The following is a 27,198-nucleotide window of genomic DNA, read 5'->3' as shown; positions in this document are numbered from 1 at the left end:
TCCAGGTCCTACTGGGTCCATAATCTACTCCAGTGGTCTCTGCAGCCCGCAGAGGCCAATAGAGTGGTTTTTGGGCCCGGCACCACCTGGAAGAGGCTTTTGGAGGCTCCTGGTAAGTCATTCTGGCCTGTAGTGTTGAGACCCACCACAGAGGACGAGGTGGATTGTGGCTCTGGAAAGTTTAGGAACTGTTGCCCTAGAAGACTCCTAAAAATACTAAGACTGCCTCTTAATCAGTAGTTAAATGGCTAACTTTTACTAAATAGTTGCTCCTCATTTTCTTTCAGTTTGAAACTCAATGTTTAATGTTAGAAACACAATGTCATTGTATTTGGTTTACCAATTTTTTGGTTTCCAGTGTTGTGTTTACTCAACTTCTGCAATGAGTGCTTTACTGTACAAATTCAGCCTATTTATACACGGATTTTTTTATACATGGATTTGACTCAACACGAATGGCCATTGCAAATGAGAAGAAATGTGCTGATCCCTACAGGAGGGGAAAAATGCATCCCTTTAAAATCAGTTTAAAAAACTGATCAGTCCTTTGACAATACCCTCGTTAATGAGAGAGAGAGGGGGGGCAGCTGGCTGACAGTCCATCAATCTTCTCTCCAGGCGACCCCTCCCTTCCCCCTGAGCACATGAAAGAAAAGTGATCACTTTGCATTGGTGAAGGGAGGGGCTAAGTACCTTTCTAAGCCCTTGGAGGACTGATTGATGGATTGTCTTCTTAATGACTCTTATTTTCAATCACAAAGGTCGGCAAGGCTGTTTTTAAATCACAGGAGCAAAGAGACTTTGTTTTTTAAGTTGATTTGCTATAGTTGTTTTTTTTGCCATCCATGTGAGTGCTTGGAGTGGAACCCAGCGAATAATGAGGCTCAACCTGTTTCTTCTTTCTTCCGCAATTGAGCAGTATCTATGTAGTAGAATTTGTTTCTTTGTTCCACATGTTCTTATGTTTGTTCTTTTTTAAAATTACTGTTTGTTTAGGTTTCACATGCATTTGCAACTTTAATATAGTTAGTTATGTGTTTTGCCCACCAAAATAAATTTGCAAGCTCAGTAAGACTGCTTTGACATTCATCCATTTTTTACTTTGGTCCATGCTCTCTCTGGTCCCTGACCAAATAAAAGTGCAAGATATTGCTATATCAATTTTCCATGTCATGTGTAGTTGGGCTATCAATGGTGCAGTGCATATTAGCTTCTGATACTTCTCGCATCCTCCTTGCTCAAAGAGATGCTTCAAAAGCAGTGTCTACTTTGCATGCAGCTACTTTGCTAAGCAGGTCTGTGTGGATGGGTGACTTCCAGGGAACCCTGCATATGTCTCTTGAGTTCCAGGATTAAGGAAGCATGAAATGTAAATGTTAACAAATAAGTATGTCTCCAAAAAGAGTTTTGATCTGTAGTCTAGTATCTGGATGTACGGTTTGCTGGAAAAGACACGCTCAGAAAATGAGTAGGTTGAAGTTATAGTGAATAAACACCTGACCATGGTTGCTTACACAGTTTATCCTTAAGCAAGTTGTGTGAGTACAAGCCTCCTTCCTACTGAAGCTCCCACCTTTCTGTTATGGGGACCTCAGCAGTGGCATGGGATGTGACACCGGGGGCTGCAGAGGGAGGGGGATAAAAGGAAGTCCCAAGGAGAATTGCCAGCAGACAGGCTCCACCTGGGGTGATCTCTAAACTGGTTATTCCTCCCTCCTTATTTTTTCCTTATTTTACTTTTGCCTGCTCCTTCTAGTTTGTGATAGCTGACGCTTTAGTCTCAGTAGAAATCTTGTTGGGAAGAGTCACTACTGGAACAAATGAAGTCCTCTCAGTACTATGGAACAATAGTGGATTGTATCGTCCTTGGTCCTTTAGAGTCCCCTGAAAACTGGTATGGATGGGTTTTGAAGGAAAGATTCATTGCAGTGTTTGCCGTATCCTTAGGATACAGATTTGGAACTATTCATTTAGCACATGCACTGTGTGCACTGTTTTTTACTTCGTCAGCTAAATTGGAGCACTTGTTACTTTGCTTTAGATGGCTTTCCCAGGAGTTGGTTATTATCTATAGTGGAGATTTAAACTGAGAGCAGTTTGCCAAATATTTTATCTGTTGTGCACCTTCTCTAAATTAACAAACAGTAGCACAAACTGGATTATCCCAGAGCCGTGCATAAGGGAAGCAGTGGTTATTACTCTTATATGAATTGTTCCAATTTTATTGTCTAAGCTTTCCCTAAATTAGTTTTGCTATATCTGCCTTGTGAAATGACAACACTTATATCCATACTGAGAAATGTTGGTTGTGGTTCCCAGTTTTCCTTTATGTAGTCAGCTTACCTTCCAATAAACCTTACAACCTTGTCACAATGCAAGGATTCTGTTTCTGCCACTTGACTGTGTTTTCTTTTCCTTATTATTAGAAGCACTTTAAAATAGTGACCCTAATTTCACATTCAGTTTGTTTCTTAGGGGATTGTAACTGCTAAATCAAAACTATTTTCTGTCAGTTATCAATACTTGCAGATTGTTTCTATACTCTCTCTCTCCCCATGCCTAGTCATTGCTATAACTTTTAAAAACTTAATGCTTGAAGTTGAAAAACTGTACTGAAGTCAACATGAAATGGCTGAAATCATAGAGTAAAATGTGATTTTTTTTTTGAAGAAGTTTTAAAAGAAAACTGGATGCAATAGCCTAACAGAGCTTCTCTTTTGTAGGAAATCAAGCCCCAAGCTCATTATAACCATGGATACAACGAGTCTCTTGGGCGCAAAAGCCACATTGATGATTATAACACATGGGATATCGTCAAAGCTACACAGTAAGTGGATTTCCATATCGTTGTCATATGGAAAACAGTTACACGGAAAGCAGTGATTTTTATGACTTAGAGATTTTGAGGGATGCAACAATTCAGACTGATGATTTCTTGAAACATTTGGAAGAAAGTTCACTCTTTCAGAAACTCGTTTCAGTCTTGAGGTTGGTGATTTCAAATTAAAGTGTGATATATTAACATTATTAAAATAATAAAAACTCTACAAAATTAGGAAGAGGGTTACTTCCAATGGGTAGTATAAGATTTTGAAGAACAATGTTGCACTGTTTTCCTCTTCTGTGCCTGTTTAGTCTGCTTGTACAGCATAAATTAACCCATGTGCAATCTTATGCATATCTACTCAGAAGTAAGCCCCATTGAGTTCAGTGGGATTTGTTTCTAGGTAAGGGTGCATAGGATTCCAGCCTTAGGCAGTAATAGCATAATAGCCCCATAACACTGCTTCTGGAAACGCGGCACCTGGAAACACGGCACCTGGAACCGGCACGGCACCACGGCACCACGGCACCTGGAAACACGGCACCTGGAAAAGACAGCATCCCTGCTGAAGTCCTAAAATGCTGCAAAGAGATCATCGTCACTGAGCTGCATGAAATCCTCTGTCTCTGCTGGAGAGAAGGTGGAGTACCTCAAGACATGAGGGATGCAAACATCATCACGCTGTACAAGAACAAAGGTGACAGGGGTGACTGCAACAACTACCGCGGCATCTCTCTCCTTAGCGTTGTAGGAAAGCTGTTTGCCCGAGTTGTACTAAAGAGGCTCCAGGTACTTGCAGAGAGCGTCTATCCAGAATCGCAGTGTGGATTCCGAGCCAACAGGTCCACCACTGATATGGTATTCTCCCTTAGACAACTGCAGGAGAAATGCAGGGAACAACGACAGCCACTCTTTATAGCCTTCTTAGATCTCACAAAGGCTTTCGACCTGGTCAGCAGAGACGGCCTCTTCAAGATTCTCCCCAAGATTGGATGTCCACCCAGGCTCCTCAGCATCATCAGATCCTTCCACAAGGACATGAAGGGCACTGTTGTCTTCGATGGCTCCACATCAGACCCTTTTGACATCCGAAGCGGAGTGAAGCAGGGCTGTGTTCTTGCACCAACCTTGTTTGGGATTTTCTTCGCTGTCCTGCTGAAGCAGGCCTTTGGAACTGCAACAGAAGGCATCTATCTCCGGACCAGATCAGACGGAAAGCTCTTCAACCTCTCCAGACTGAGAGCAAAATCCAAAGTCCAGCTGAAATGTCTGCGTGACTTCCTCTTTGCCGACGATGCAGCTGTCACTACCCACTCTGCCAAAGATCTCCAGCAGCTCATGGATCGTTTTAGCAAGGCCTGCCAAGATTTTGGACTGACAATCAGCCTTAAGAAAACACAGGTCATGGTTCAGGATGTGGACTCACCTCCCTGCATTACAATCTCTGAGCATGAACTGGAGGTTGTCCATGACTTTGTGTACCTTGGCTCAACGATCTCCGACACTCATTCTCTCGATGCCGAGCTAAACAGGCGCATCGGTAAAGCAGCTACCACGTTTTCCAGACTCACAAAGAGAGTCTGGGCCAACAAGAAGCTGACGGAACATACCAAGATCCAGGTCTACAGAGCTTGCGTCCTGAGTACACTTCTGTACTGCAGCGAGTCATGGACTCTTTGCTCACAACAGGAGAGGAAACTGAGCGCTTTCCACATGCGCTGCCTCCGACGCATCCTCGGCATCACCTGGCAGGACAAAGTTCCAAACAACACAGTCCTGGAACGTGCTGGAATCCCTAGCATGTATTCACTGCTGAAACAGAGACGCCTGCGTTGGCTTGGTCATGTCGTGAGAATGGATGATGGCCGGATCCCAAAGGATCTCCTCTATGGAGAACTCGTGCAAGGAAAGCGCCCTACAGGTAGACCACAGCTGCGATACAAGGACATCTGCAAGAGGGATCTGAAGGCCTTAGGGATGGACCTCAACAAGTGGGAAACCCTGGCCTCTGAGCGGCCCGCTTGGAGGCAGGCTGTGCAGCATGGCCTTTCCCAGTTTGAAGAGACACTTTGCCAACAGTCTGAGGCTAAGAGGCAAAGAAGGAAGGCCCATAGCCAGGGAGACAGACCAGGGACAGACTGCACTTGCTCCCGGTGTGGAAGGGATTGTCACTCCCGGATTGGCCTTTTCAGCCACACTAGACGCTGTGCCAGAACCACCTTTCAGAGCGCGATACCATAGTCTTTCGAGACTGAAGGTTGCCAATACAACACTGCTTCTTTCAGTGCTGTTTCCTTACTGCAAGTTTTGGTGTGAACGACAGCAGTAGTAGAGTGAAATCAGTGCTTTCAGGGTAACATTCAGTTTCCTGCCTCGTTGTCAATTATCTATTTATTTAATTTAAGGTAGCTTCACTTTTCCATCCCAAAAGACAGCTCAAAGCAGTGTCTCCTATAGTGCTATTTCACACACTTCTTGACTTTCAGGAGCATTACTTCTGTGGTATTACTATAATGATTACTTCAAACTAATTACATTGTGTAACAAAATTTTAAGTGTTTTGTTTTTCCCTGAATATTTCAATGTTTTTTTATTTATTTTGGTCTGAGAATTAAAAAAATGCTGCTATTTTTGGCATAGCATCAATAGCCACAATTTATGCTGTGCAGTTGTATGATGCAACATATATTACAGTGCATGAGAATAGCAGTGTTTGGGACTGCAGTAAGTCTTTGCGGGGTGGAAAGATGGCAGCATCGTGATCCCCAGGATCGTGCCACTGGCAGGGTCATAAAGGTTTTTTTGCGTGTGGAAGTGAGCACCAGAAATGCGTGGAAAGTGGTTTCTGATGGCAATTTTTAGCTTTTTTACAGGCTTGGGGAGTCCTGTGGACCCCCCCCCCCCGGAGGCCGGTGCTCACTTCTGTAGTTAAAAAAAAAAAAAAAGAATCTGCCCCTGGCAGCAGCACAGGGATCACATGACTGCCATCCCCTTCTGTTAAGGAACCAGGGACAAGTGCTTCCCTGGCTGGTGGGTCACAACCCACTAGTTTGGGAACCACTGTGTTAAGCAACAGGATAAATAAGAATGCAAAATTTAAGATAACTAAGTGTTGATTATTTTAAAAAACCCAAGATTACCATTAGAATTAGTGCCTCTGTATTGCATAAGAAACATTAAAAATTCAACATAACCTATTTTTTGTTAGTATTATGCACTGTGTGAAAAAAACACCTCCTTTTCTCTGTCCTAAATCTGCTGCCAGTCAGTTTCAATGAATGACCCTTGGTTCTACCATTGAGAGAGAAAATCTCTCTCTCTCTCTCTCTCTCTCTCTCTCTCTCTCTCTCACCATGCATAATTTTGTGAGTTGACATGTTCCCCCCAATAACTTTTTTCCAAGCTTAAAAGCTCCAATTGTCTTATTTATGTGTTTACCCCAAATCATTTTGGTTTCCCTCATTTCATACTTCATGTATATTTTGTACATTGGGTACATTAGAACACATTTCGGAGGCAATAAGAGCGCAGCTCCTGTCGCCTCTGGAGGGTCCATATCAGGCTGACCTGTGGGTTCAGGACCTGCAGGTAATCCAATCTGCAGGTCCTATATCTGTGGGTAATGACTACTGTATAGTCATTTGGATCACCTCTTCTACTTGCCTGGTGACAGTCTCAGAGAACTCTAAAACCTTTGTGAGATAGGATTTACTTTTGCTGATTCTCTTTCAGCGAGGCTTGTTCTTCTAAATGTTTCACAATTTTATCTTTAATTATACTTTCTTCCAGTTTACCCAGAACATATGTTAATTTCCTAGATTCTCCCTGGATCTCTTTTTAAATATTCCTCTGTACCAAGAAGACTGGAGGGTAATATACTATTTTGCATTGGAAAATAAGGGAAAGGCTGTTTGGTACTCAACAGAAACCTGTAAATGAGCACCACCTAATGTTTCATAGGAAAATAGCAACATCTTTTATTCCAAAGTAGTAGTGTGCTCACTCTCTCTCTCTCTCTCTCTCTCTCTCTCTCTCTCTCTCTCTCTCTCTCTCTCTCTTGACTACCTAGATAATCTTGTAATTCAATTCTTATCATTAAACATCAGTGGTTTATTATAAATGTGTTACTTTTCATTCCTCAAATTATGTAAGGTGTAAATCTGCTAATTTTATCAGTTTTTTAAGTTAGAAGCTTTTCTTTTAAGCTTTTTGTCTAAGCCGCTGCAGTGTAGAATTTGTAAAAAAAAAGACCTTATGGTAAACTGCTTTAGCAGTACTTTATGCTAAAATTTATGCTCTACATTTATGATATGTAGAGTATTGACTGAAAAATCTCCTAAATCATTCATTCTTTGAAGTACTGGTACTTTTGTTACTATGAACAATTGCATTTGATATTTCTTTAGCTGAAGGACAGAATTGCAGTTCTGAATAATTTTTATAATCTTTTGGAAACAGTCAACTATAAGAGATTTTTATCCCAAATGTAGTTAGTATTGGCAAGGAAGTCACTGATAACAGACCTGTTGAAGTGGATGGACTTAGGACCCAATCCTATCCAACTTTCCAGTGCCAATGCAGCCCCAAGGTAAGGGAAGAGACATTTCCTTATCTTGAGGAGGCCTCTGTGACTGGCTCCCCACCAAAGGATGCAGCACTCACCCTGTCAGCACGGCTGCATCAGCTCTGGAAAGTTGGATAGGATTGACCCCTTAGTCATGACTAGCTTCCTTAGTCACATCTAAGTAAGCTCAGTATGTAATGCAAGGTTTTTGCTGGTTTCATGAGATACATGTGTATCATGATTACTTTGACCTAATCTGATCAATAAATGTACTTAGTTTGATTTAAAAAAACATGTAGTTCAGTGCAGTAACTAATTGGGCTTCTCCGGCCCTCCCAATTTTCTTCAAGGTATGGAATATATGAACGGTGTCGAGAGTTGGTGGAAGCAGGTTATGACGTACGACAACCAGATAAAGAAAATGTTACACTTCTTCATTGGGCAGCAATCAACAACAGATTAGATTTAGTAAAGTAAGTGCCTATTACATTACCGAAATTAAAATTGTTGCAAATATACACTGGTGATAGAGTCCAAGTAGGATAACGTAGCAGGCACTACATAGGGTGTGTCTTACAGTAATATTTAAGTAGTTGTGGCTTTTTACACTACCTACTTCATAGATTCGTGCTACTCACTGTTATTGATTGTAAATGATAATGAAAATGAAACCTGTATTACTCATAAAGTTTAAAAGACTTTTTAAAAATAGTGTTTACTTTTTTCAAAATTCTTTGGTTTAACCTTCCCTGCAGTCAAATTTAGATCCACTTCAGATCAGTTACTGGAACAGCTGTACAGTTTTAAGTTTTCATAGTGCACCAACGATAGGTCATAATTCCTATGTCCATTCTTGGTTTTAAGTCATTTGTTAAAATTAAGTCAATTTGCATACATTCAATTATTTTTTGAGTATTATTATAGGTATTCAGTTAGCAATATTTCAGTGGTTGTGGGGAAGCTTATATAAATTTAGACTAATTACTTCACTTTGCATAAAAAAGCAAATCTGAATGTTGTTTTTGCTAAAGCACACGTCCGACATTCCAGAATATTAGAAATTGCACAACTGTCTTTCAGTGTTAAATGTACCCATTGCAAGAACTGTCTTCTATAAACAATATGAACTACTGTTAGTTTTTTTTTAAAATTTTGATTCTATTTATGGTTCCTTATGAATTTATTGTAGAGCCTTTGTGGTAGAATTTAAATAAATTCTGAAAAGTGTGGAGTTCAGAGATTTGATTTAAATACAGTCAATTCTCGTTATTTGCTTGGGTTAGGTTCCTGAAAACCCTAGTGGATAGCGAATTCACAGATAATGAACTATTGATCCTATGGGATCAGTGAGGTGAGGTAAAAGGGGCATCCTGGATGGGGAAGGGGTAACATCACGAGAATCCAGCAGAGATGCAGGATGTGCCAAAATATCTCTGAATGCTGCGGAGTCCTTCCAGAGGCTGCATGGACCTTCAAAGTGGTGCCTGCAACAAGGACAGACCTCTTTAAAATGACTGTTGGAAGCTTCCACTGGCCATTTTAACGGGGTCTGCGCTGTCACAGGTACCGTTCTGAACGTTCTTGCAGTTCTCTGCATGGCAGATAACGAGATCAGAGGTGCAGATAACAAGAGAAGGTAGCAGTTCAGCCCCTCGTGGATAAGCAGATTCACATATAAAGAGAACTGACTGTACGCATAAATCCTCTTAGATCTTGATCTATAATTTATTTGTTTGGTACTAGTTCTCATTGAACATTGCAGAACTTGTACCAGATGCTTGCGCAATGGTTTTTGGATTGTGTCCTGCCTTCTGCTCCTGATCCAACATGTGATGCAACAAATGCTTGGCTTGCATTAGTGGTGTTGATTATTGTGTTTTAAACTCCTCTTCCTCTAAAGAGCACATAGTGACATCCATAATGTCAGTTCAACCCTGCACGCCTGTTGGTTCGTTCAGTAATTCTGCAATTGGCTTAAAGTTGGCTGACTCAGCACTGCTTGCAAGTCTTTGGGTGCGTCTTTAGTTGTGGTGGTATAATCCCCACAGTGAATTCATACTCGGTTAGGTGTGGTGTTTTAATTTTTCCTTCAGACTACAGTTAATGCTAATGGCATGAGTTGTCTCCCCTGTGAAACATTTTTCACTAGGTAATTGCTATATAATAAATATTTAAGTTGTTTTAAAAGCAGTGGACCTGATTTAAAAATATCCTGCACCACTTAAAAATAAAAATCTAGTTTGTTTTATGTTTTGTTTAGCCATTATTTCAAAAGAACAAAATCATTAATGGATCTTCAGGAAGTAAAATTCATGTACTGTTATATTGATTTCCACAGAGGCTCTCAGTGTTTTACAATGCTCAATGCCAGTGTGTTCAATTGCTGCTTTACATTATTCATTCCTGTTCTCTGCCTGCAGGTACTACATATCAAAAGGTGCTATTGTTGACCAGTTGGGAGGGGACCTAAACTCCACACCACTTCATTGGGCGACAAGGTGCGGGAACACTTGGATATTTTCTTGAATTATTTTCAACTTTATATCAGTTGAAACATCTTGCTTATTAGTAATGTTTACATTCAGCAGTGTAATTAAGAGAGGTATCTTGTGTACTTTAAACACATGTAATGTGCTCATAGGAGGAAACTAATTTATGTGCTTGGATCCTTTGTATTGGCCATTGGTACAGTTCAGTGGGGAATGAAGAAAGAGATGAGGCTGAAAGGTATAACAAAACAAACTTTATTATTGGTATGATTAACAATAATAGGGAAGGGGACTAGATAAAGCACTTCAGTGTTTCTTAACCAGTCACTTTGTGGCTATGTCTTAAACATATAAGCAGTTGCTATAAAGTGAAGAAAACAGAGAATAAAAGAGATTAGGAGACAGGAAAATCTTTAGAAGGAAAGGGGGGCCTGTAGAGGTGCAAGCACAGAAGAAATATAAGAAGGGAGAAAGAGATGAATGGAAATTGTGGCTTTCCCAGAGAGATCCTGAGAAATGAGAGTTTCCTTGCTCTCAACAGCTTCTCTGGCCCTCAGAATGCCTTTTAAAGGCATATAAATGTCACTTTTGGTTTCCTGAGAAACCAGAAGTCACATTGTTTTACCCAGTACGGGCATTCTGAGGTCCGCAGAGGCCATAGGCGGTTGCACGTGGCCTCTGTGGACCACAGAATAACCGCCAGACATGACTGGAGCAGCACTGTAGTTGCGTTTGGAGGTTTTAAGGGGCCCAAATCCACAGATTTCAACATCCACGTATTTCAGGAACCATGGTAATTCTGGGAACAGAACCCTGCAGATATCGAGATCCAACCTGAAATCAATGTTCTGTAACAAAACATGAAAGTAGAGCCCAGTTCAGTCATTGTGGAGTTGATCTGCCCTGCGCTATGGAGGCTTCTTTTGCAGCACACGAGAGATTGATTTTTTCTCATTCTCCAGTTCATTTGTGTTCTGCCCGTGGGACTTCATTTGAGTTAATTTGGAGGACAAAGGGCTTTGCCAGGTGGCAGGAAATCATCTGAGAGGTTTAATTAGATGACATTTTGGTTCCTTCCAGCTGGGTGCATTTGATGATTTGTTTAAAAAAGTTAGTCAAATCCATTTTGCAAAGTTTCTGTATCTTGTGTTATTATTTTAGACAGGGTCATTTATCGATGGTTGTACAGCTAATGAAATATGGTGCAGATCCTTCATTAATTGATGGAGAAGGATGCAGTTGTATTCACTTAGCAGCCCAGTTTGGACATACCTCTATTGTTGCGTATCTAATAGCCAGGGGACAGGTATGTATGTTGTTAATTTTTGTTTTAATGCTAGGATTTGTAGAACTAGTTTTGGTAGGTTGTTCATTTAAAATAAAAATTTGTGTATTGCCAGTCATTCGTCCTACTGAGTACAAATTTGCCCTTCTCATCTATTTGGCACCTGCAGATTTGATCCAACACAGGTGCTGACCCTTTGTTGGAATTCAGGACCTCCTGGACATGACCAGAAGGGTCTTCAAGTTGTATCCAGGAGGTTTTCTGAGGTGCAGACTCCTTGAGCCTCAGAAAATCACAGAATGCCTCCTGGAGGCCTACAAAAGGCACGTCTGGTTTTCACTTAAAATTGAAAGTGCTTTTGGAGACCTACTGAGGTATGGGGAGGTTGTGCATGGCTTCCCCAGGCCTCGGAAGGCCTCCTCGACATGACCAGAAGGTCCTTCAGATCGTGTCCAGAAGGTCTTTTGAGGGCTTTCTGCATCTGCAGAAATCTGTTTCCAGAGGGGATCTGGGAATGGATCCTCTGCAGATACCAAGGACCCACTGTAATTTTAAAAAAATACTCTTTATTTGTTAGGAGAAAGGCTTTATCTCTTGAAGACGAACTCCAGTAGTTACTCTGTAACTTTCCTAAAAGCTCCCTGTTGTTCAAGGACCAAATTCTGTCAAGACATTTAATTAGCATAGAATAATTTTCTCACCTCCTATTTCAAAGATTTTACATTGTAAAACAAAGTTTATTCTCCATGTATGAAAAATATGATTTGTATTTAAAAATAAGTAAAATTGTTGTGTCATGCAAAAAGACAATAGGACTTAAAATGTTTTGAATTTTGAGGTATATTTATTCTCTTGTCTCTTGTTTTTCATATTTAAAGACTGGGTATGGTCTTTACTAAAACAAGTGAATTCTCATTGTTTTGTCTTATGCTTGTGAATCTACAGTGGTTCTGTTGTAAATCTTAAATGTCACATTCAGAATATAATCCCCCCCCCAAAAGTGTTCAAGTGAAAGTATTCTGTTAATTAATCAAAGCTTGTTTTTCCAAGATTTATTCTAAATCAGGGGTCTCCAAACCCCGGCCCCGGGGCCAGATGCAGCCCGCAGTGAGCCTCTATCCAACCCGCAGCCAGCCTCTTGTCCCCTGAAAGCCTCTGGCCCACTCAACTGAACATGTCCAGAGCTGTGGTTTGATTGCATCTGGAGGATGTTCTGAGGGCCAGAGGTGCTGAGTGAATGAGCCCACTCATTCATTTATTCATTCATCTAAGTTCCATCTCTAATTTATTTATTTAAATTTTATATTTAATTTTTTTTGGGCCCTCAGCACTGCGCCACATATTTCATGTGGCCCTCTGGTCAAAAAGTTTGGAAACCCCTGTTCTAGATGGTTGTTTACTAAATGATGTCCAACATGTATAAAATGTTCAGAGATAGTAGTTCTGACTTGCTCAACCATGGTTTAGCGGTTGAGACCAGGCCACAGGATGGCGCATTTTATTCCTCCTCCAAGGCTGACCAGAATCACTTAAGCAGAGTTCACAGTACACTTTTGATCCTGGTTTCCAATGGTTTTGGAAAAGCCCTGTTTAACCTTTCCAGTGGTCCCTGGTGGAGCCACGACAAAGCTATGGCTAAGGCAGGTAGAAGGGAATTTGCATTCCATACAGATTTTTTTTTGGGGGGGGGGGGATGAGAAATGAGCACATGATCTCACATCAACTTGTAATTTCATGATAGTTAAGTAATAGAGAGCTTTTCCTGTGTGCTGACCCACAATGGATTTTGTTCCATTTAATGGTAGCATACTTTGTAACAGAGCAGGGAAGCTGCTGTTTGCTAACTAATGCAGAGCTTAGGTTTACTTAGCATGAATTCATTGAGTGCTTAAATTAGCCAAATTTTTGCAGTAAATTCAGTTTCCATTAAAAGCTTATGTAATATTTATGTATCTTGAATGGGTTCAAGAAATCTGTATGCTGAGCAGATTCTTTCCTTTTCTTTCTAAAAGCTCCTATGATGGGGTGGTATTTATTTATTTGTTGGCTTTTGCTAAAACTGATTTTTAGTGGTAGGAAAATACACAGTCTAACTTAAACAAAGTTGTATTCCCCCCTCCCCCAGCTCTAACTCAGTATATCCCAGCCCCATAGATATAATCCCTTCCTGCATTTCACTCTTCCACCAGTTCCAATTTCTTATTTTTAAAAAATTATCAGACTTGCAATTAGCATGCACCCTGACTTTGGACTTTCATTGCCTAATGTCTGGTCAGCTTTATTTAGTGACAGCCATAATTTATTATAAATTGGGTTGACTGAGTTTTAACAGCAGGTGGTGCTGTATTACAATCTACAATTTTTCATACTCCGGCAGAGTGGAGTAGCAAGCATTCTATGGTGTGTAAGACCTTACTTAATAGATTTTAAAATTTGTTACTGCATTTGATTGCTGTACCAGCTTGGTTGTTTCAAGATTATCTTCAATATTTATTCAGCTTTAATCAGTTTTATGTCTTTAATCAATAATATGTCAGATTACTGATATTCTTTCCATCAGGATGTAGATATGATGGATCAAAATGGAATGACTCCTTTAATGTGGGCAGCTTACAGAACACACAGGTAATTCAGAAAAGACTTATCTGAAATTCTTTGAAGGAATTAAACATAAGCTATATCAAAGATATAAATACGAATTTACCCTACATTTAATATTTTGGCTATTTCAGAGTAAAAGAAGTTTTATTTCAAAGAATTCTTAACAGAGACTTAGTTTTTCAGTATTACATGGATATCACATTGGGGCCAAGATGTTCATAGCATCTTTTATTGACATATCCTCATATCATTAAAATATGCTGTGATCAGGAATTTATCAGGGACAGATTGTTCATGTTACTTCCAGTTCTCTTCCCCATCATAGGCACAAAGTATCTTGCAAATCTGGCCTGTCTTCCCCTTTTTTGATCTTAGAAAAATTAAGATTGAAAAGAGTGGTGAAAATCTTACTTGAGATATTGGCTTTTCTGAATAGTTAAATATTTGTTAGGCTGAATGGTCACCAATATTTTGTCTTATTTTAAGAAGTAAAACTTAAAGTAGGACTTTGGACTGATACTACGTTTTAAAGAAGGTATGTGATGTCCAGATGGCAGGTATAATTGCATGTCTTCTGTCATCTAGGTGTTCTTTTTTCTCTTTTTTAATGTCGTAGAAGGCTAAGCCGTCATCCTTGTAATTTCATTTTGAAATTGTCTCTTGAGCCCTTGAGAAGGGATGAGAGAATTAATTCATGCAATAGAGATAAAATACCTTTGTATTAAAAGCACTAGTGACCTTTTTTAATATTCCTGCAAACTCATACCCTCTTCTGTCTCACAGACTGAAAAACCGATGATTAGTAGTTATTTCCTAAGAATATTTTATGGATTGAGCTAGTTCAATGGGAGAAAATAGTTGCTAATTAATGTCTCTACTATTAGACTTATTTGTATCACATGAATAAGTATTCTCTCTAAGGAGTTTGTTCTCTATTAATGTGAACATCATGGTGGGTCCTTGTTTATACATAATTGACTTTGTTTTTATGTTTTAGTGTGGATCCAACTCGGTTACTTCTGACTTTTAACGTGTCAGTGAATCTGGGAGACAAATATCATAAGAACACAGCACTACACTGGGCTGTACTGGCAGGAAATACTACAGTAATTACCCTTCTTCTAGAAGCTGGAGCTAATGTTGATGCCCAAAATATCAAGGTAAATTTATGTATGTTTTCTGAAAACCTGCACATTGATTAAAAATATTGTGAAACTTAGTAGCTCAGTTCGTAGGCTCTGGATTTCCCTCAGTACCTTGTCTATTCTTGACTTCTCTTTCTCCTAAATCCATGTCATTTGCCCCTCTTCTCCCATCCCACAATCATGATTTATCATTGTGCTGTCACTATGTGTCCCTTCTTTCATTTGTGCTGCTTCCACGGACTACAGTATTTTTAGCTCTTCTATCTCCTAGCACGGGGGTGCCAGACATAAGGCCCAAGAACAGGATGCAGCCCCTGGAAGCTCTTTATCCAGTCCATGGGCTCTTCCAGCACCACCGTCAGCTGATCTCTGCTGTTGAGATGAAGTGTCACTGCTGAAAGGGCTGCCTGCATGATAATTGGGCTCTCCAATATTTAAGATTTGCAAATTTTCCTTTCTGTCATTTGCAGCTAATGAGTTCATAAGTGAGAAAAAAGTGCTTATTTCAGATCATTACCTGCTTTATGACATCACTTCCAGCCTTCATCAGCCATCCTGTGGGCTGAAGAGCATTTTGTATGAAATGGGTTTGACGCCCCTGTCCTAGGGCCTCTTTCCACATATCTTCCTGATCCCCAGCCATTCCTAGCTCCTGACATTATTTGCTTAGTTGAATTGTAACTCAATTTTTAAATTACATAAATTTGTGTTGTTAAAGTGACATACCTATAATGTTTTCTAATGTCAGAGCCCTTCTTTTCATCTTTCAGTTCATGAATTAGGTATTCATAGGTTTATCTAAACATATTTCCTCTAGTCTGGAACATCTATGTGTTATCCTCAGCTATTGACAAGCAGCAGTTGGCCATGGTACCTTCCTGCAGACCTGCTTTTACTTAGAAACAACAGAATAGCAAGGTAGTGGAAGAAAATGCATTACGTGCAAATGTGAAGCCAAACAAAATATTTCAACTACAATGTTAACGTACATTTTTGGAAGAGTAGGGGTGACTTTAAAAGATTTATGGTCTCTAGACAGGTGAGAACCAAAGGGAGAAAAAAACTTGTCAGATTTTTAAAAGAGATGTGCTTATCTAAAGTTGGCTGTGAAGAAAATGAATATAAACAGGGGTGGCCAGAGAACTGAACTGGAAGCTCTTCTTCTGTATTATTAAGAGAACAATGCAAGTTGATGCTTCTCAGAATTTGATGTATTGCTTGGAATGTGCTGGGCAGTGGCTGTTTGGATTGCTACAGGAACCTGGATATGCATTGTCCCTGATTAGCCAGTGTAAGAATAAGTCACATACCTTCTGCTGACTTATTTGGGAATCAGCTAGGAAGCCACCTCCTTTCTCTATGTTTTGGGTACTGTATGGTGTCTGGAAGACCAATCCAGTTTTGTGTGCTACCTGTGGTTTTTTAGAACAACAGATCCACAACATAGTGAGTATTGACAGATGAACTGTATGTCTGCTTTGGAATCTGTGGAAGGCAAGTGATACCTGTTGGTTCTGCTATGTTATGTGTTGGTGACTATCCCAACAGGCTGATTTGAAATGTATAAATTTATTTAGAAATAAAATAAGAAGCAAAACACCAGATGCAAGGCAGGGCACTAGGATGCAGGTCTCTTGTTGTCTTGTGTGCTCCCTGAGGCATCTGGTGGACCACTGTGAGATACAGGAAGCTGGATGAGATGGTCCTTTGGCCTGATCCTGTGGGGCTCTTCTTATGTTCTTAAGTAATATGATAAACATAGTATTTCAGTATTTTAAGTGCATTTGTGGTAATTAAAATGCCTATAGCAGTGGTTCTCAAACTGTGGGTCTGGGACCCATGAGTGGGTCATGACCCAATTTTTGGTGTTTCGTGAAACTGACAGGGCAGATTAGGCTATGTGCATCAAGGGTTAAAAACAAACTGCTACTGGGAGGGAGCACTGCTCCTAAATCTCTGCTATAGCATCAACCTTGGCTTTTATCAATCAGGCAGCAGCCTCTAGTGCTTCTAAAAAGTTTAGTAACCACTAGGCTATAGGATAGCAATGGGCAGATAGTGGCAGATGGTCAAATCTAGGCCACTGGGGTGCATTTCTTAAAATGTGTATGTACTTCTGTGCTTTCACCTGCATTTATAGGGTTGTTTACATAGACGTAAAAATATAAGAGAAAGCATACTGTACTTAGAAAAATTAAAACAGTTAAAATGTAAAGCCTTAAGAAGCCTGAGAGAATAAAAGTCTTCGGTAGCTTCATTTGCTGCAATCATCAGCAGAGTAGACATGATAATGTGCTTTTACCTGTGTTTAATCATATTCACATTTGAGTTCTACATGACTCAATTGTTCCAGTCTGCTTCATTGCCTCTAGTTCTCTGGCAACCCAAGAAGCCTAATGGGCTCTGCAGCGTGGGAGAGTGTGCTTAGGCATGGTCGTGCAACATGAGCAATCCTAATTATCTCCATTTCCCACAAAGTGACTAGGCTTGTCAATCTTTTATGTATGCATGCAAGTACCGCTTTTCTGATGCCAGAGACAGCTGCTGTGTGCAAAGTTGACAGCTTGTGCACTGTTGTCCCTGCAGCAAGGGAAGGCTTCTTCAGTTGGGACTTTTTCGTGATCTTTCCTTTACTCTGCTCTCCTTGCTTAACCTGCTTCTTTTGAAGGGTTTGTTTCTTGCCTAGCCAGACTTGCTACAGGTTCACCACTTCCCTAGCCATTTCTGTTTCTAGTGGAGTTGGGCCAGTGCAGTATGATCACCATGGCTGTGGGACCAAGTACAGTCTGCCACACTGCGAAGTAATACCACTGGTACTTGTATTACTGATTGAGAAGCATTGGGCTAGGGTAGTGGTTTACAGACTGGGACGGCTAGTTCTCCCTTAAGGGGAGGGGCGGGGGAAGGCAGAGACGCGATGCTCAGCATCGCGCCTCTGATCTGGGCGCAGGGGCACGCTGCCACTCGCTCCTGCCTGCAGCAGCCTCGGGGGGGGGGTTGGGGGAGCCCAGCGCCAGCCTCAGCAGGTCTCCCAACGCAGCGCAGAGCCCTCCAGGAGACGATTGCGACCACTTCCTGTTTCATGATCGCAAAACCGGAAGTGGTCATGATCGTCTTCTGGAGGGCTCTGCACTGCGTGGAGAGCCCTGCTGAGGCTGGCGCCGGGCTCCCCCAACCCCCCCCCAGAGGCTGCTGCAGGCAGGGGTGAGTGGCAGCGCGCCCCTGCGCCCAGATCAGAGGCATTATGCTGGGCATTGTCTCTGCCTTTCCCTTCCCTCCTGCCTTTGGAGGCAAAGACTTAGTGGCTCTCAAACTGTCCCTGAGGGTTTGAGAACCACTGGGCTAGGGCTAAGGTGATTTGCCTTGCCATACCTAGTGGTGGCTCTGAGAGCCCCTTTGGATTCCATTAGCCTTTGGGGTCAGGCCAGCCTTCTAGGGCCGCAGCTCCTGTGGAGAGAAAAAACCACTATTGCCAGTTTAAGTCTCACCAGAAAATGGTTTGACCTTGGCTATAGGGATAAAAACAACTGTCCCATACCCAAACAATTGGTTTCCTGCCCAGTTGAAAATCAGTTGAATGTAATTTGTGCCTTGGCCCACTTACTTGTTGGCAGCAAAGCTCCATAGTGGCTGCAAAGTCCTGAGAAACTATAGACAAGTGGGCTCAACACGAATGGAAATCCCTCAAGCCATCAACCTGAGGGTCCTCAACAAATCTGAGAACACCTCTCTCAGCTCAGGCAAGGAGACTGTTAGATAGCAAAGTGGTCAGTACACTAACATAATCCCCATTCTGTGCTTTGTGTCCGCTATAAGTGGGCAAACATTCTAAACCCCTGCCCAGCTGCAAGAGATCCTGGAGACAGAGATGGAATTAGTTTTTATCGCCATGGTCCATTAATAGAGACCTCGGCAGCAGCTCCTCCCCAACTCCTTGGGCTGTGGTGGTTCTACAGTGAAACAATCTAAGCAGTCAGGGCTGAGAGAGCCCTTCCCCTCCCAGCTTGATCACCCATGTCTAGGTAATGCAAACCAGGTCAGTCTCTTTATCCATGACTCAATCGTGAATTATGTTTTATTGTGGACTGACCTGACATTTAGCTACAGCACCACCAGGCTCAAGTGCACCTTGGCTGTACAATTCAAGCCACTGAGACTGGGCGGAAGATTGGGATATACCTTAAATGTTTTACCTTCTTTCACCTTCCTTGACTAGTCTGGTCTCTGATGCTGCATTTCCTTGCACGCACCACCTGTGGTCACTGCTGCCCCTATTGATATTTCCATTGCTCAATTTTCTGATCTATAGATTCTGGGCTACCTGAATGGCTTGGAAATGATGGGAGTGTTTTGAAAGAAAAAGATGGACCTTGTGTTTTCTTTTGGATTCCATCCGTAGAGTGATTTGTGGTTGATTGCACAGGGGCTCCTTCCATGCTCCCTGAGCTTGGAAATTACTCACGAGCTTGAAAGAGTTGAGGGCCACATCTTCTGCTTCAATAAAAATTTGGATTTTGTTGCCACATAATTGGATTTTTCAAGGATTTTTTTTAGAATTGCTAATAACTGTTCATAAAATATGAAGTGATCTTGCCTCTTCAGTGTTTGAAGCAACTGAAGCATTCTTTCTCTTGAAGTACTAGCTGCTGCAAACTCTACTAACTGTGAGCTCCTCTTCAATATACTTTGAGGGAAGTTGATTCAGAAAGTGGAAATTTCGGCAAAGTAACATGTTCTGTGACTTTTATCTGTTCATAACCAAGTAAGAAGTCTAGTGTTTTATCCATTGCTGGAATCCTTCATGAAGGCTTTCATGCAAAGAAAAGTATATCAAAAAGGTTACCAGCCTGTTTCTTTGCCTTTTGAGGGCAATTTGCCTGTCTGTAACAGGCAACTACTTGCTCAGAGTGATTCTGTATCACAGTGACCAAAGCACCCAAAATAACAAGATAATCTGTTATGGGCCAGTCTTTCATAAAGGAAACTTCTGAAGTGCATACTTGAATTTTTCTGTGTAGCAGAATGTTCAATGTTATGTTTGCAATGTACTCACTTGCAGTGTGTCTACTGCTATATTCTTTGAGTTTTCTTCGTAAGTAGAGTGGCAAAGGTAAAATGAAAATTTTTTATGCCAAGTAATGTTAGATCTCATTAAACCAGCACTTATATTAGTTGTTTTGTTAAGTGGAGTGCTTATTTTCATTCTCAGTACATCAGTTTGTAATAAAACCACACTACAGACTGCTCAAGATCAAAGTTTAGTCCCTGAAATGATGCAACACTCAACTTGCCAGCTCAGTCCAAGAAAAAGTCTTTTCATTTGTTAGAATTAATGGTAACATTTTGACCAAATCTACCAAAAAAAATTCCACTAAAAACAAATGTTTCTAAGTTGAGGACATAATTTATCACAAAATTTTAGTCCTTTAAGAACCATGAAAAAACATTGCCTAAAAAGGCAAAAGAATGGCAGTAATAGAATGCATATTGTTCTGATGTTCAGTTGCTTCATGGTGCAGAGCCAAAAATATGCATCTTTTAAAGTAATACTTTTCAAGTTTGCAAAGAATATATTACTTCTCTCAGAAGGTACACCACAATCCATCATTGAGTCCAGTCTGCTATCCTGTCTCAGCCTTCTAGAAGGGTCCTCTTGTCACAAATGAGCATACATCATGCTTTGTATTTCTGTTTTTTGGGGAAGAAGCAGCAGAGCGATTAATTATTCATCTGGAGCCCTTGGAAAGGGCTGAAAAATATACTGACAAGGAAATGAAAGTGACCTATATAGCAGAATCAGGCAGAAGAACCCTTCCAGTCTCCAATTTGTCATTTCTGGGCAAGGTGCTAGAGCATGCTGTAGCAACCCAACTACAAGGAAACCAATTGATTTGAAGGCAACCAATCATCTATATTCATTTCTGTCTGGCTTCGGGCTGGGTTTTGGGACAAAAATGGCCTTGGTTGCATTGGTGGATGACCTACGTCATGAACTAGACGGGACAGAATGTGGTTTTCGACACCATTGTCTATGGTAACTATCTGGACTGCTTAGTTTGGGTTAGGGTTAGGGTTACCGTCATCCTTCCTAGAAGGTAGGGTCCAGAAGGTGGTGCTGAGGAAGTTCTGTTTGGCTGTTAGTCTGTGGTGTCCCTCAGGGTTCCATCTTGTACCTTGTGCATGAAACCACTGGGGAAGGTTATCCTTGGTTTTCTTGAATCTGACCTTGAACCCATTCAGTTGATGATTGTGGCCTAGAGTGTCTCTAGGCTGTTGTAACTGCCTAATTTCTTGTATCATGTCTGAAGAGTCTTCAAGAGCAGTTGCGTGTATAGTGCATTGTTGTGGGCATCCTTCAGTCTCGGAAGACTATGGTGTCACGCTCTGAATGGTGGTTCTGGAACAGAGTGTCCTCTACAGTGCGCGAAGCCTGGGTAAAGTAGGTATGAAGGATAGGCTGTTACCCATGCAGCAAATCCCCCTGAGGCGTGGACAAGTGAAGTCCGATTTAACTAGACCAATGGTTCCCAAAGTCCTCTGTGGGAACCACTTAAGTCTTTGTGGGAGCGGGGCTGCAGCAGCCACACAATCCCCAGGATTGCGCAGCTGCTGGGATTGGGGGGTGGGGAGTTTACTTACTAGCAGGTTGTGCCAGCCTCCATGGGGATGCAGGGAGCTCTGTAGAGCCCTCCACAAGGCTCCCCAAGCTTCCAGTCCACTGAAAGTAGCGATTGGAAACTACTTCCAGTTTTCTTATCACGAAATCGAAAGTTGTTTCCGATAGCTATTTTTAGTGAATCAGAGGCTTGGGGAGCCCTATGGAGGGCTCTGTGGGGCTCCCTGCGCCCCCTGGAGGATGGTGTAACCTGCTGGTAAGTAAAAAAAAACCCTTATGTCCTAGCAGTGGTGCGATCCTAGGGATCGTGTTGCTGCCTTTCCCCCTTCCCTGCCCGTTAAAGGGGCATAGTCCAGTGCCTCTCAGGCTGATGCGTCATGACCTACCAGTTTGGGGACTGCTGGACTAGACAAAAATGGATGTAGCTGGTGCACCAACTGAAGCTGGGCAAAAGCACTCTGGGCAATGGTTGTTACGTGGGCACCCAGGATCAAGAATAAACATTCAAAGTAATTTAACCAGATGCAAAAAGTGGGAAGGGTAGGAAATGTGCAAGCAGGCTGATGGAAAATGCCTAATGTCTGGCTAGGTGGGCAGAAAGAAAAAGTTTAACTAAGGGCGCAATCCTAACCCCTTATGTTAGTACTTTCCAGCACTGGCATAGCGGTGCCAACGGGATGTGTGCTGCACCCTGCAGTTGGGTGTCGCTCACAGAGGCCTCCTCAAAGTAAGGGAATGTTTGTTCCCTTATCTCAGAGCTGCATTTCCCTTAAGTCAGTGCTGGAAAGCACTGACATAAGGGGTTAGGATTGCACTCTGAGTTGCTCTTAGTAAGTAATGCCCGGCAATTGCTGCTGGAGTGCCACTCAAGAGCAAGCTACATCAAACCCCCAACATGTTGCATTGCTAAACAGTGAAATTTTGCAGTCAGTTCTGGAGTAAAAAGAGAAAGCAAAGCAAAATAAATGTAATTCCCTGACTCATCTAGCTAGGATTACAGTCCCTGTCACTAGCTACTTACATTGTCTCAGGAATCCTGGTCTCTGAAGAGTAAGGGACCTCTGAGCATGCCTTCCACGGACCAGCACTAGATATCATGGCAGAGCTATCAGAAACAACCCTGAAGTAGGTTGTAACCTAGTTACAAGTAGTGCTTCAAGTAGTGCTTGAAGTTAAGTAACCTAGTTTGGATTATGTCATACAGTTACCTGATTGGACAAGTGGAGCCCGTCTGACTTCTCCTCCCCCCTCGACAGATAGGTTTTGGCTGCCCAACTGGTAGAAACTTAGTTCCTCCAGACCAGGAAAAAGGAATTCCACAAAAGCACATGGCCGACTGATAATGACATTTTAAAACAAAGGACAAAGGCTGCTGGAGGATCATATCCCAATAGCTTTTTAGGCTGCTGAATGTCCAAGGGAGCTTCTGGGACGTTGGAAGCATCCAAACAATAGGGAAAAGAAAGCTCTCATCACAGTGTCATTGACTTTCTCCTGGACATCATAATTAATGCTATGCATTTGAGGCCACATTTGTAGCAAAGCATTTGATATATTGAATTGTTTTCTGTTGGAAAAAAAGGTGATTTCTGCACAGAATTGGATTGAAATCCTTGGTTTTGGTGGAATTCTGTTATATGGTTTCGATATATTTATTTCCCATGGCTTAATATTTGTTTAAACCATATCTGCCCAGCCCACAGGTATACACATTTGATCCCTGTTGCATATATGCAACGCTGGACAGAAATGACTTTAAAAGCGTCAAACTGATGACTTGGTGCTGTGCATAGTTTCTGGATTTAGTTATTGAAAGCTAAATTAGTCCTGTGACCTGAATAGGCCTTGAGTGTTGCACAACTCTACAGTAGAAGCCACGCCTGCCTGGAGTAACAGGTAATTTTTATGGTTAATTGTAAAAGGACAAGAAAATCACGTTGTGTCCTGTTTATGAAGCTGTAGACATCCCAGAAAACTATTAGAATGAGGGCAAGTCTTCTTTACTTTTACATTTGTTCCTGTTTGATGGAACAAGTCCTGTTTGATATACTGTATTTGTTTCCTTAGTGGTAAGACATGGTGAGAGTTTGATTTCTCAAGGATAAAGTGAACTCTCTTGAGCTTAAGCTTTTTTTCTCCTTAAACTAAGCCTTCTCTGTGAATAAGAAAGGAAACTTCCCTTACAGGTCAGAAAATACTGTTGCCTGGTTTTAGTCCCTATTAGTGATTTCCTAGTTAAGATTCCAAAGTTAATATGTTTGGTTTTGATATGCAAATCCTATTAGCAGATGTCTCACTCTAGTTAGGTATCTAGTCTCGGATGCTGGGATTCAAATGTGCAGTCCTTGGCATTTGTGCTGTTTCAAAGGCTGCCTGCCTTTCCTGAATCAGTTTTTTTTCAGTTTCTGGTACCTGTTTCATTGTTTTTTTAGGCGGGGGCCGAACGATGGAGGACTCAGCCATTTTTCAAGCCTCCGTAAATGCTTTGTTTAGGAGGGGAGTTACCTTCAGTAGAAGAGAGAAGGAGTGCAAAACTGGAGCTGGAGGTACCTTCAGTTGGTTGTCTTTTGCCTCCTCTGTACAGCATTGCCTCTTTTCTTTCTTGAGGTGTAAAAGGTGTAAAACCGATCTTTTTGTCAGTTGAAAACTTTGGTTTGTATCGAGAGCAGCTCTAGCAGACTGAAGCTAATGCAGGAGAATTACCTGTTCAGAGCAGCTGCTTTAAAGGTTTCTCATGGGGGTTCATGGACTTGCTAGAAGGGAGGGGTATGTGAGGTACATGGAGCTGCAGGGGAAAGACAAATTACTGAAAATCAGGCAGAGCAGTGGTTCCCCAGCTGTGACGTGCGGTTCCCCAGGAAAGTGTGGAAACTGGTCAGGCAGCCACAGAATCCTCACAAAAAACACGCCACCTACAGTGTATAGGATTGTAGCCCTAATGGGGAACTGCAGCCAATGGCCCAGTAGGTCAAGGGAGCCACCAGTCAAAAAAGGTTTTGGGAACCAGTGAGGTAGAGAAACTCACTGTGAGATGTGCTCTATTCACCTAAGGTACCTCTTCCCAATTGTCAACAATTCATCCCTTTTTCCTTCAACCCATCTTTTCTCATCTAGAGACTCCTCCAACCCTCATGAAAAGCTTTGTGTGTGTGTGGGAGACTGCTGAAAGCAAGAAGGTAAAGAAGTTATTGTTTCACAAGCTTCCTTTCCTTCTGCACCTCTGGATATACACCCCACTTGGACTTAGATTTGGGGTCCAATTTGCTCATTCTCTTCTATGCAGTATGTGGGACTATGGAAGGATTTTCAGCATTTTATCCCAAGTAATCCAAGGATTACCTTGCTGAAATCCTTTGCAGTTAGAGCCATAACACCATTTTGTGTGTGTGTGTGTGTGTGTGTGTGTGTGTGTGTGTGTGTGTGTGTGTGTGTGTGTACACAAGAGATCATAATTTTATTAATAGCGGGTGGAACCAGTTGAGGGAAGTTGTTACATCATGGTATGCAGTGTACCCCACTGGCAGGAAAGAGTGGAGAATAGTTTAATCCTCTTGGGTGCAAATGATGTCTATCACAGGACTCCTTTTTTCTTGATCTTCTTGAACTGAGAGAGGAGAATATTAAAAAGCTACCTTGAATAAAACACTAGACAGTACAAACTCACAGTCAAGTACTAAACAATCAATATGCTTTCTGTTCAGCTTCATTTTTTTAGGTTGTTAGTAACTGAGGTTTAATGCTATTAATTTTGAAAAAAAAACTTACATAAACTTACATAGGTTCTTATATAAATAGTTCATACTAGTATTCTTAATAGTAATACTAAATAATATAGTATCATCCACAGATAATGTGTCTTTAAAGTACAGAAGCCTTGTGCAGACCTTTAGTTTATGTACACAATAGGATTGGGAAACTGATCATGTTGATTAACCTTTAGTGCCTCTGCCTAACATTTAGGCCCCATACAGTTGTTCAGCCCAAAGAACAAACACCAGAAGTGAGTAGAGCATGCCAGCCTGATCCTAATTCTTCACCACATTGAAGGACATACATTCTACCATATGTTCTGGTTGAACATCCATGCAAGGTGATTTATAACTGCACAGTTAGCATGTCTGTTGGAGAAATTCCATGAATGAGTATTAACAGCCTTCTTTTTTCATTGCCGCTGCTGCTTGTTAATATTGGAGAGGGAGCCTCTTGTTCCAGACTAATGAGCTAAATGCGTGGATCTTTTTAACTCCCATTAACTAGTCCATATATTCCCCAAAGGAAGCTAGTGAATTTGCAGTGAGGCACATAGTTTTGTTTCTGAAGGGTATAGAAATAGTCAACTGCTTGTCGTTCATTTAGTGAAACTGATTAAAATGAGAAAAGACTGCAAGAAAGTAATTCCAAGGCATAAAGCAAATTGCTGCCTAAAATAATGTTGTATATTTAATTTGCTTAAACGTTTGAGTAATTCTGGTTTTGAAAGTGAAATTTCTTTATATTGATTTTACTTGTTTAAAGAAAATAAAACTGTTCTTAAATCTTTCATACTCTTGATAGGGTGAATCCCCCCTTGATTTAGCAAAACAAAGAAAAAATGTTTGGATGATAAACCACCTCCAAGAGGCAAGGCAGGCAAAGGGTTATGACAATCCATCATTTCTCAGAAAGCTGAGGGCTGATAAAGTGAGTATATTCGTTAAAGGATAAGTCATGTAATGTTTTTCTTGTGATAAAACTATGACATGATTTTGATGATGGGTTTTCCTTTTTGGGCTGCAGTAGGAGAGGTTGGGGCTGTCTTGGGCCTGCACATGCCTTTCCCTTCTCCCATGCCTTTTACTCTTACAGGGAGAAGTGAACCACCAAACCTACAGCACAATCCTGTGCTGTAGTTGCAACTCAGAATTAAGAAGCCTTGTTGCACTCCTTAGCACAGCAATTTTCAGCCACTTTGCTGCACCACATTGGCATGCTACAAATGATCCACAGGTGTGCTGCAGGAGTTTGGGGGGGGGGCGCGTTCATTTTGTTAGTAGGGCCATTGGGAGATTTTGGCGATGCTGTCTGCCTTGTCAATTACAAAAAAAACTGATGGTGTGTCTTGACAATTTTAGTGCCTTGTCAGTGTGCCATGAGATGAAGAAGGAGGTTGAAAATTACCGCCTTTGCAAAGTGCATATAGAACTGCAGCACTAGAGATGTTGCTCACCTAAACATAGGATTCTTCCTGACCCCACAAGACCAAATCCTTTTTAAAGCACAAAGCAAATTAAACTTTCTGTGAAATATCTAAATTTTAAAATTGTGTAGTATGTTACTTTTTGGATAGTTCATTAACATATCTAAAAACCTTAATGTTTGTTTTTTATTTAGGAATTTCGTCAGAAAGTGATGTTAGGAACACCATTCCTAGTTATTTGGCTGGTTGGGTTCATAGCAGACCTTGATATTGATTCCTGGCTGATTAAAGGACTAATGTACGGTGGTGTATGGGCCATGGTTCAGTTTCTTTCCAAGTAAGTATTGCATTCAGCAGCTCCTCTGTCAAAGAAAGATGATTTGACTGTTACATAAATTATATTGTAAGATGTATAGAAGCAAAGTTCATTAAAGACATTTGTTTTATCCCATTTTAGACTTTCATTAAATTGTTGTTCAGGGCAGGCAGAGAAATCAC

General features: G+C 41.3%; 1 protein-coding gene across 2 annotated transcripts in view; it reads left to right on the top strand.

Moving 5' to 3' along the window:
• Positions 1-27,198, top strand: part of LOC136657161 (palmitoyltransferase ZDHHC17) — a 63,428-nt gene that overhangs the window by 14,213 nt on the left and 22,017 nt on the right. For both annotated transcript variants that reach the window (XM_066633826.1, XM_066633828.1), the window contains exons 2-9: positions 2,724-2,827; positions 7,739-7,861; positions 9,809-9,886; positions 11,039-11,183; positions 13,723-13,787; positions 14,761-14,923; positions 26,079-26,204; positions 26,895-27,037. In XM_066633826.1, coding sequence (XP_066489923.1) covers positions 2,724-2,827; positions 7,739-7,861; positions 9,809-9,886; positions 11,039-11,183; positions 13,723-13,787; positions 14,761-14,923; positions 26,079-26,204; positions 26,895-27,037 — 947 coding nt within the window. The remainder of the gene's footprint in view (positions 1-2,723; positions 2,828-7,738; positions 7,862-9,808; positions 9,887-11,038; positions 11,184-13,722; positions 13,788-14,760; positions 14,924-26,078; positions 26,205-26,894; positions 27,038-27,198) is intronic.

This window comes from Tiliqua scincoides, chromosome 7 (assembly GCF_035046505.1).
Source record: "Tiliqua scincoides isolate rTilSci1 chromosome 7, rTilSci1.hap2, whole genome shotgun sequence".
Lineage (NCBI taxonomy): Eukaryota > Metazoa > Chordata > Lepidosauria > Squamata > Scincidae > Tiliqua > Tiliqua scincoides.
Note: the sequence above shows the minus strand (reverse complement) of the source record. Positions and strands in the feature narration are given on the sequence as shown.